This window comes from Dermacentor variabilis, chromosome 4 (assembly GCF_050947875.1).
Source record: "Dermacentor variabilis isolate Ectoservices chromosome 4, ASM5094787v1, whole genome shotgun sequence".
Lineage (NCBI taxonomy): Eukaryota > Metazoa > Arthropoda > Arachnida > Ixodida > Ixodidae > Dermacentor > Dermacentor variabilis.
Window position 1 is genome coordinate 116,295,413 of NC_134571.1, and position 11,029 is coordinate 116,306,441.

At 50.5% G+C, this 11,029-nt stretch overlaps 1 protein-coding gene across 1 annotated transcript; it reads left to right on the forward strand.

The window, feature by feature from the left end:
* Nucleotides 1-4,351: 4,351 nt before the first annotated feature.
* On the forward strand, nt 4,352-10,736 carry LOC142579656 (uncharacterized). The gene is made up of 4 exons (XM_075690067.1): nt 4,352-4,651; nt 5,526-6,020; nt 7,529-7,582; nt 9,163-10,736. Exons 2-4 carry the CDS (start codon nt 5,615-5,617, stop codon nt 9,606-9,608), a joined length of 906 nt encoding a protein of 301 aa, XP_075546182.1. The 5' UTR covers nt 4,352-4,651; nt 5,526-5,614; the 3' UTR covers nt 9,609-10,736.
* Nucleotides 10,737-11,029: the final 293 nt, after the last annotated feature.

Consider the following 11,029-nt stretch of genomic DNA (forward strand, 5'->3'; position numbering starts at 1 on the left):
CCCTGCCGCCGCTGTGCCGCTGCTGCCGGGCGCGTTCCCACGGCGCCCCCGACGTTCGCCGAGCAACGGACGGACGGCGGCGAGGCAGCCGAGGGGTCGGACAGCGAGCCCCAAGCTACGTGCAGTGCGCCCCCTTCTCTTCAATGCTCTTCGCTCTTCCGGGGCTCCCCGGCCCCCAATGCGTCTCGTTATCTTTCTTTCTTTCTTGCAGCCGGGGCCACCCCACCGTGTATTCGCTGCAGCGCTGCACGCACACGCGGCCCGTGTTTTGACCCCTGTTCGACCAACCGAACCCCTCCACCACCCACCTACAACCCCGGCACATTTGAAAGGCCCCGGGTTTGACGCCCTCCACCATCAGCCGGCTCTATCTCTCTTTCTCCGGGCTCAGCGGCTCCCCTTCAACCCCGGCCACGGGGCCCCCGCCGGACCCCGCCACAGTGTGACTCATATGCGCCTGGCGACGGGTCCGGGCTCAGCCCAGCCCAACCACGAAGTCTGCGCGGAGCACGCACTGTGGAATTTTCACGCGTGATGTGGCTGGCCAAAACGTGCGTGCCAAAGCGTGTTCGCGGACAGGTTCGTCGTGTTTCTGTTGCATCACGGCGTAGATCGGGGTTCTCACCGCTTCACTGAGACAACTCGCTCGAGCGACCAATTGAAAACAAAACAATGTACAGCGTTGTCCTGGAATACCAGCGCTGTTGGTGGTATTGACACATCTACGGACTATTAAGAACTAGTTGCAAAATAACAAGAATAAAAAACTACGACGGCTGTTACCACTTCAACGACTGATCGAAAACAGATATTTAGGCTCGGTGCAGGTGCCAAGAGGCTATAGATATAGCCACAAAATTGGCCAAACTATGCGCTGAGTGTGCAACTCATGCAATTAGCTCCAATATTAGCAACCAGAGGATCACTTCAAGTCACAGGTAGCTTTATTGTGCGATTAAATGTATTTAATTCATGACTGCCACTTAGAGGTTGTACGCGCAAGTTAATCTAAAGGGTGGAAGTCAGAAACACATGATGCATTGCAGAGCAACCCTCTAACTCAAAGAGTAAATGTTCTTCCAAGCTTACATTTTACTAACACTTTATTTAAGACTGATAAGTTTCACTCGTGTCAAAATCAACTAATGTGTAGCCGTGTAATGAAGTCACAAAGATTGGTGTATATCTTAAAGGCTACAAAGTGAGCCGACTTGAAGCAAGTTGTCTGTGTATCATGGAAAGAACATGGTTAGACAATTCAGCCCGGCCCCTTGATTAAATCACGTAGGCTCCCACGCAATGATACACAGTCACAGAACTTCACGCATCTAGATATGAAAGGTGGACATAAGTCACGTAACACGTGCCATTCCACATTACTTCGACCGTAGTGCTTTATCCCAAAATGTAGCGTAGGGCTCAAATACGGTATAACTTGTCAGCCACAGCAGAACTAAGAGTCGTGAGTCAGCATAACGTACAATCTTTTAGCGCTCAATAACAGAAGACGTAATTTCACTGTGTTGTTCTTGTGGCGCTGAACACTTTCTTCCAATAGGCAAGAAAGAGACGGCGACTCCTCGGTTCACGATTTTGCATTGTCATATGTAAACTATACTGACGTGGATGCACAGTGTTAGACGTATTAGCCGCGATGTCACAAGACATACCGCTGCATACCGAGTGAATATAGTTGAAAGCAACCAAAGTAAATCAGGCAATCGGTTAAACATTATTTATCATTCGGTTAAGAGATCGGCGTTTCGCTTTCGTGAATTTTTGAAAAGTTTCGCTTTCGTGATTTCTTAATGAGCTTGAAGGCATACATTTGTTTCAGGGGGAATGTTTAGGCACCGTTTGTTGTTTCACTGCCTAATTCCGTAAAGCACAGATCCGGCACACTTCCAGGTGTAATACAGTCTGGGCCATGTATGACAGCGATTCACTATACGAGTACTGTCCTGTGGGTGTGCAAGTCGGCGAGACAGCAGCAGGAGCAGCACCCAGCAGCACCCACGGTTAGCAAAGCCCAGGAGGGTTTGCAACAACACCTTTGCTTTAAAAGGCACAGAGATTGTTAGTATGCTGTTGCGCTAAACACTGCTGGGGCACTGACTTTGAAGGCTTCCTGGTCGGCCATAGAAGGAAGAATGCCGAAGAAACTGATTGTCAGTGATGAATGATGACTTTGGTAATAGCCCTGACTGTTGTGGTTGCGAGGTGGATATGACTGGTGTACATTTCAGTTAATGCAGAATTTAAATGGCCTGTAAATCGGAAATTTAGCAGCACGTCATTCAATCTGATGAACTTTACTTTCATTCATTTGGTGCAATAACGTCGATTGCTAAAATAAGCAATGGGGAGAGATGAGGGCTCGTCCATTGAGCGATCCTGGTCGTTCCGTAAAGCTTCCGTTCAGTCGACGTCGCGCGGAGGGAGTTAGAAGTAGACAATGGAGAAGCCCTTCTTCCGGTGGTTCGCTTTCCTGTTTTTGCAGCGCGCGGAGTTGGTGAGGGCGAGCACAAGCATATAGCCAAGAGGGTGGACCAACGATTGCAGTTCACAATGTACTGGCAGACTCCTTTAATCACTGGTAAGGGAGTTAGGCGAATCAAAGAGCCAGTGAAGTCTGGCGACTTGTTACGTCGCTTTGTGCACGCCATGTCTAAACAAGAGCGCGACCCACAAGCGAAAAGAGTGAGATCTATTCATGTTGGAACTCCGCTGCGTTGTCCGCCATTATTATTTGACCGGATGTGGCACAGAAGTGAGGACCTAACCTTCGGTGAGAAGTGCGGTTCAGTTCTGGATTCCTGCATGTCTGCAGGGCCTGGCTGCTCAGCTCGCCACAGCCAGCTTCCAAAAAGAAGGAGAAGGATCAGCAGTCAGCCATCCCAACGGGCACACTCACGCAGGGGCACCATTTTAAACAAGACATGACGGCCTCGTGCGCCGATCGGAATTTCATTACGGTATGTAAAACAGAGAATGCCAAGCGACACGAATGTCCACGAAAAAAAAAAAAGGCGTCATATTTTCTTTGCTGTTGCATAGACAGCTTCGTACCGCCTTTCTTCGAGCACCACACGAATACATGTACATCATGTGGAGCATCTCCTTACATCCAAAACATGATGGAAGCCTGCTTCCAGCAATAGGCATTCCGTCGGTGAATGAAGGCCTCGGAGGTAGCCGTCTCATTTTCCTTGTCCTTCCTCGATACGATACGTCAGCATTTATATGTAACACGCGAAACGACCAGTCTTGAACAATGCCCTCTCCTGTCAAACTAATGTGATTCGCCTTCGCGTATTAACGCCGTTTACTCTAGGATGCCTTGATGCGCGCGCTTTCTGATTTTGGGTAATGATAACTGCGATAACAGATTCCAAGGAGGAACGCGTCCACTGAATCACGTGGCGAAGTGCGCGCAAGTATTGGCACGTATCACCGAGTGAACAAAGCGGCGTGCGTGAGCACGGTCGGGGAAATCAATGGCCGACTCGTTATTCAGAGACGATATGGATGGTTCACGATTTACAAGAACGGTAACGCTCCTATCATTACCAATGATCAGGGGACCTAATTACCACCGTTTCCTTTTGTACTGCGATTACACGAACTCGGTGCCATTAGCTGCGGCGTTGTGCGCTGGATGAAAGCTCCCAACACGAAAAAGAAACTAAAGCGGAAAGAAACCTCTCCCCCCCTGCTGCTGCCCTTCACCGCCGGTATCTCCCTCGGCCGCCAGCCCACCGCGCCGCGTGTGTCATTCGCGGGTGCGAGGGCCGCGATCACTGTTAACGCAGGCACCGGGGCCTCCCCCCACCTCCGCGAACCCCGCAAAAGCTACAAGGCCGACCGAGGGGACAGCCGCATGCACGCGTGCTTCGGCAGCTCTTGGCTGGCATCCCTGCCGCTGGCTGGACTACGTCCGCGGGCCCACAGCTGCCGGCCGTGACGAGGAAGGCTCTTCGCTGTCGTGTACACAACCGGCGCGCGTATCGCTAGATAGGACGAGAAGCAACTGGGCGCCGGGCGCCGATTCTCACCACGCGCGCAATGCGTGTGCGCCTCGCCACTCGGGCTTGATTCACCGTCCTCCCCGATGCCGGGGAGAGAAACGGGGGTGCGCGGCGAAGTCGCGGGGGGGGGGGGGGCAGGGTAGGGGGGTGGAAGGAGGGGGGCCGAAAGAATGGGTGAAAAGAGGAAGGGGAGTATCCCCAGCCCCTGGGTTGCTTCCCCCCACCACTTTACCCCGCCACCGTCGCCGCGGGCCCCGCGTGCAGGCAGGAAGAGGGGTGATATCCCCCCCCCCCCCTCCGCCGCTGTCGTTGGGGTGGTGCTATGGACGGGGGGAGCCCCCATTCTAGTCAGCCTCGGGTGGTGTGCCCGTCCACCAATGAACGCGCGCCCGGACGCGACGCGGCTCTTTCTGAAAACCGGGGCCAGCCGCCGGCCCCAGACAGCAACCGCCGTCGCGCGTAGCAGCCAGCTGCCGGCAGCCGCCGGACCCTTTTCTTTCAGGAGCCTGCCATCGGGCGCGCCACGAACATCGTTGTCTGACCGAACGACACAGTGGCATATAGTGGAAACCCCGGCATCCAGAGGATATAATTCTGAAGAGACCGCGCGTTCTACGCTTCTGGTGAGTCGCCTTTCTTTACTTGCGACTGTCAAATATTGGTTAACACGTAGCAATAAAACGACCCTGACCCGGACATTTATTTGCGGATTTCTCTATTCGCTTCCAAATGATGTCCGTACGCCGACTGAAACCGCCAGCTGGCAACAAGTTGCCGGCTGACATAGTGCGTGGCGAAATCGTTATGCTTAGTTGACCACGTGGTCGCAATCGCACGTCGATGATAATGCGTGACCTTTTGCAAATGAAGCAGCGTGGCCTTGACGGATTGCTAAATACGCGGCAATGAGTGAAAGCCACTTCCGCAAGCTGTCTCGAATTTCGAGTACCCTGTTACGATTCGCTTACCACACGTTTCTCCGAAAGGGTATACATTCCTGGTGGTTTTACCTCGAACTAGCTGGTGATGTGGACGTACCAAGCCGAAGTATACGTATAGCTCGTGACCGAGCTCAGCGCGCGCAAGTGACAAGAAACAGTTGCGCCACCACGCACTACAGTTCACACCTACACTAGAAAGTGTGCCGTTAACGAAGCGAGCTCTCTGTAGATAGTACGCTCGCGATGCCGCTTTCATCGAGTTTCTGATTTGAATTCCGCGAATGCAAGCAGTTTAAGCCGTGCGCGTAGCCCATTCAGAGGGTGACAGCAGCGCGCAAGAAATAGGATGTCACGTAAGCGATAGCGCTTTCGTATAAAGCTGAAGCGCACCTACCCGACATCAGTTTCGAGAATGACAGCTGTCACTTCTTTGCGCGCGAACGCCCACGCTGGTAACGAAACGAACGCGCGAGTTTCTCGCCATTGTGCAAGTCCTCGCCCGCGTGATTGCTCGTATCTCAAGTCCCACCCTGGCTCCCGCTTTCCCTACTTGCAGCGCAACATTGACGAGGCCCGAAGTCGGAGGCAATTACGCCGCCGGGACTGCTGCCAAGCGCCTCAACCTCTTCTTGCACGACCGCGGCCATGGACTGTTCCATTCGAGCGAGCATCTGGACGCGCCAAGAGACGACGCTGCTCCTGGACCTGTGGGAGCAGGAAACGCGCCGCCAGAACCTGGACGGCACCGCCCGCAACTACAAGGTCCACCAGCGCATCTCGCAGGTGCTCATGGCCAAGGGCTACTGCCGCACGGCCATGCAGGTGCGCGAGCGCCTCAAGCGGCTGCGACGCGAGTTCCGAGAGTCCCGCCACTGCGAGTATTACGACAGGGTCGCGGCCATCATGGCCTTCACCAGGGCGGCGGCGGCCGCCGCCAACCGCGCTGACCTGGCAGGGGTGCACGATGGCGGCATCGACGCGAACTCCAACGCTGCGTCGCCCAGCGACCACCGCCACCTGCTGGGAGGCGCCTGCGACGACGACGACATGGGTGAGCACGAAGCGCAAAAAGCATGCTCGTGAGGACTATTCCGATGTGACGTACAGTGCACTGTGAACACGTAAGTAGCTGCTAGTCGGTTTCTAGGCTTATCGAAGGCACTCCCTAATCACTCTCCAGCGCGGTCTGCTCCACTGCTACCGTCACTGCGGGCCTCTTTGATTATCGGTCCCTGACCATCCCGGATTGCGCCGGGCAGTATACTTTCAGCCAATGAGCACTGCGTACGCAGCGTCTCGGGCAATCCAAGCAATCGGGGCTGTCAGGTACGAATAATCAAGAGGTCCACTGCCGCAAGGCAGCGGGAAATCACCGACGCACCTTCGCGACTTGCGCCGTCGATACTGTCTGCGGGCGCTGTAAATATGGCTGTTTGGCAAGCATGGAAATGATAAAGGCAGTATATGGACTTCTACTTCGTCCTTCTGGCTTCAAATGGCTTTCTGAATTTGTATTTTTTATCATATTTAACAAAATGTTGCGCTACAAATGCGACAACTCGTAATCAATATGCGCGGACTTGGAAGCTTGTTGCCTGCAGGCGTTTAGTAATAAGTCATTATAAATACGAAGCGCAGTAAATAATACCGGAAGAACTTTCGAAGCAACACGCACGAATATTAGGCAAATACATGTTCCGCCCAGCATTCCCGCGGCAGTTGAGCGACCTGAAGCGCCAGAGTTTTCTCTCGTGTCGTACTTCTCGTAGATCGACACACTGTGTCCGTTATGGTGCCTACGGTACGGAATATAGAAATGGCGGCAGATGCGGCCTGGTGCGCAGGCGCTGACTCAAAGGCCAACATTCACGGACGCTTGCCGGCGCGCAAAAGCTTGCGCCCGCGTGTCTGCGCATGCGCAGGTGGTGTGGGACAGATCGTACACGTCGAAGCGTGGAGCGAGCACAGGTATCTTCTCCAAACAAATACTTGTGCTTTGTTTGCCTCGCAAAATTACGAAACGATGTCTATCGAGGAGAAAGTAGTGAGCTAAGTCAGCCAAGCTTGCAAGGGATTTTGAAACTAGCACCACATAAGCTCTGTCAAACTTCCGCTAAAAATGAACTGTTTTTCTGCTTACGTTTCTTTAACAAAACACCTTGTTCCTAGGGGTGTTGGACTACTGAATTTGCTGAATCGAAGATGCATCTTCGAGAAAAATGCCCTTCAAACTTTATCGTTCCTTAATGGACTGAAATATAATCCATGGGTGGCATCTGTTTGGTGAAAAAATAATCGGGATTCTTTACATTGCATTGTTTGACGCATGCATGTAATGTTATTATCTACAGTACGAAGGGCCAACCGATGAGCTGTTGAATGAGAACCCTTCGCTAGCACTTACCTTGTGGCAGCATGACAATGCCAGTAATAAAACCAACAAAACACGTCACCGCATGCTGTTAGTGTTGTGTTCAATAGAAAGTGTGTAACTACAGCCCGCACACCACCTGCGACTAAAAGAACTTGTCGCTACATAGTGACGCCTTTTTGTTGCAGTTGACAGCATGAAGGCTGACGACTACTCGCAAACCACGTCGGAGAACGAAGCAGGTATGCTAACCCAAAATTTGTTGTTTATTAGCCGCAAGCAAATGGGAAAGAAGGGTATACGTTATCGCCGCCTGCCCCAGTAAAGAGTTGAAGGAACATAACTACCCATTTAAGAGTAGTTACATAGCTACCCATAAGTGCTCAGAAACGTGCAGATGTACCGCGAACACATAAACATGTTGTGAACTTACAAAATCGTAAACAAGAAAGTTACAACAACGTGAAGCAACCCAAATTAAACCGCGTTTAGTAAGAGATGTTGATGTCTATTGTGAACTAAACATTCTACTCTGCGCGTAACACATTATTCTAGTACACCCAACACCAAGCCCTCCATTCACGTAGAGTTCGTAAGAATCAACAAATTATATCAATTAGCTTGCTGTCTACATGAAAAGCCGTGAGGGCTGTCGAAGCACTTCGGTTTGGCGCGGCATGACCATCGATTAAGTATGCTGGCTTTGGAAATATCATGTGGCTCAGCTTATCGGGAAAATGGACTATGGTTGTTGATAGTATTGCGGACTGTCCAAGAGAAGATGAGTACTCCACAGAGACATTGGATTTGTCACACCCGGCACAGTTGGAGATCGTTTTCTCTCTCACGTGGTGAAAATTGCATGAATGCGTATTGTGTAAATTTTTATGCCATGGCACAAACAGCCACCGTTTTCGTGGTGAGTTATTCTAAACAATACACTCCCTACTTAGCGCATGCAGCAAATTTTCTTGTGCAGCACAGCTCGCTTAGCGGTGTCTAGCGACGCCAGCATATTTATCACGTCTTCCTACCACGTCACTTGTAATGATGTTATGGTAAATTATGTGTGCATTATGAGATAAAAATATGAAAAGAATGCTCGAATAAAATATTAGTGTGAGCCAAGGTGGTCTATTGCACATGTAAGCATGCGAACGTAATCGCTCTTACCCATAGAAGGTTGCTATGCTAGGAAGCGTAAAAGTAAGCGGTGAATGTCGACGTCAACTTTCAGTGCCAGATTTTTCCGAGGGCTTGCCGTTGCGGCTCGACCTTTGCTCATCGACAAGAAGGCATGGCACTTCATTTAACAGCGGCAACACAATACTCAAGCAACTTTCTTAGGTTTTAATGCTGAAGAAACACCCGAATCAACAAAATTTATCAAAATTTGTGACTTCACCTAGCTGTGGTACGAGGTTATGGGTTGGGCGCGCGAGATATTTGGAAAGTGAGGTTTATCTTTTCAGCAAAACTTGGTGACATTCCAGCATAATTTCTATATAGAGTGCGAGAACGCAACAGGGTCAGGACGTGAACAAGCGCCCAGTTGTAGGTCGTACAGACTACCCTGTCTTTTTACTTTTCCAAGTGCAGGGATCGCATATTTCCTTTTGTTTTAAGTTCTTCAGTGTTTCGTCAGGTTGCATCTTTCTCCTTCGCCAAACTATTGCAACGATGGTTCCCAAGCGGGAAGCAGTACATGCGTAGATTCACTTAGTGATTGCCAAAATAGTTCCTTTAATTCTGCCGTGCGCCGTTAAAAAAGTGTAACCTTACGTTGACAAAAGCTTATTTCCCAACCCAAATAAACCTGCAGACTACCAGGACAGCAGGAACGGTAACTTGGTCATCGATGGAAGCGGTGGTACCACCAACGGCACTTCCAACGGCACTTCCAACGGCCCGGCCAACTGCACCGCCAATGGTACTGGTCCCAGTCACGAAGCCGAGTCCCTACTGCTACAGCGCCGGACGGTGCAATTGCTCTCAGCACTGGTCGAGGTACAGCGGCGATCGCAGAAGTCCACTGTCTGCTACCAACGCCAGATGCTGCAGCACATGGGCACCTTGTCCAGTGCCATGCAGACCGTGGCAGGAGCACTGGCGCGAGCTTGCCTCTACATGCCACCGGGAGAGAGGGCCGATGGCGCCTGCAGCCCCAGCTACGCGGCTGGCCTGCTGGAGCACGACGACCTGGTTGAGTCCCGGGATGCCGACACGCCTTCTCCGCGGAACTACATCAAGCACGAGCCAAGCGACTAAGACGGGAGTTGATTAGCGTTTCCCAGCTAACGTTATAGCGAAGCCTGAAATTTCAAAAGAAGAAAGAAACAAACTGACAATATGTATACAGTTATGAGACCCATGTGTTGTTCGGTCCTCTGTCGTCTTCCGCCATTGAGCGAGATAATTTTGTGTACTTGGATAATTACCTCAAAATAATTACTAAACAAGCAACGGTTTCGCTAACTGGTAAACGCAGTACAGTGACTGTGTGGCGAACTTCAAGTGAAGCAGAACTGGCATAAGACCTGGGTTTCCTTCGTTTTTCTTAAAGAGGAAGTTCAAATGCCTGAACACCGCAGCAAGTTGGTACGTGTGTTATGGCCGGCGGTAGCTGGACGCGAAGTGTGTTCAACAGTTTATTACCAAAGAAGGACGAAGTGCCCACCACGCCAGTACAAATGTAAAAAGTTTGGAACAGTGAAGTCAATTGCACTTACACCCAAATCTTTAACTAACAAGAGCCAGTACATGCCGAATGGGCATGCTAGTCGGAGGCTAAGAGCGCACAATGCTAGTCGCAAGTCTTGTAGTTGTGATGTCCATGGGACCAACATAAGTCAATACACAATCCAGGAAATGCAGTGCGTAGATTTCCTTTGGAGCAAATGCTCATTAGCCGAGTAAGCGTTCCTCACATTTCTTTTAGCGCCTACTGAACATTGTGCTCTGCTTTGTGTGTATGTGGGTGTGTGTCTTGTTTTAGCTGCTTGATTTTCCTTATTGTTGCTTGGCAATAATAATTGCATCTCAGCTACACCTTCCTATATGAAATACTGTAAAGGATTTGGAGCTTACGAGTATTTTTGTATGCCAAAGATATTTTTTCTACTCGTTAATGCGCAGGCTGCCGTTAGATTTTAACTGCCGTGGTAGTAACTCGACTCCCGACCATTTCTTGCTGACCGAATACCGTTCAATATGCGTGCAACAAGGACTGCTCATATTCGGCTCTATGCTAACTCGAAAAACCGGCAAAACACTGCGGTTACTAGACGTGTCTGCGCTAGGCTTTGTTCATCACCCATGCAGAATGTTCATATGAAAACAAAACACTTGTATATATACTTCATCGAATGCTTAAGTATTTTTCAATAAAACAAAGGTTTGAACGAAGTCGTCATCTTGTAAATGGTTGTTAACGCCTCTCTCCCAGGTATCTCGTTCACGGATACTCCGTTTCTCTGTACAGAACATTCTGTTCTGTGTTTCTATTCTTGTGTTTTCCTGCGCCTTCTTTATTAACTCGACCTAAGCAACGGTCCCTTCGTTAGCATTGCGCATGCGCTGTGTACTAAATTCAGAGCTGCACGACGCATCTCTAACAAAATCCTCATCTTCTACCACTCCTTCATAGCCTTCCGTATTCATTCTCTGTCTCATCATGCGTTGCACTGGCC

Coding starts and splice junctions, on each gene's coding strand:
- LOC142579656 (XM_075690067.1), top strand. CDS start 5,615: ATGGACTGTTCCATTCGAGCGAGCATCTGGACGCGCCAAGAGACGACG. Junction 6,021..7,528: donor CTGCGACGACGACGACATGG/GTGAGCACGAAG, acceptor TTTTTGTTGCAG/TTGACAGCATGAAGGCTGAC. Junction 7,583..9,162: donor CACGTCGGAGAACGAAGCAG/GTATGCTAACCC, acceptor ATAAACCTGCAG/ACTACCAGGACAGCAGGAAC.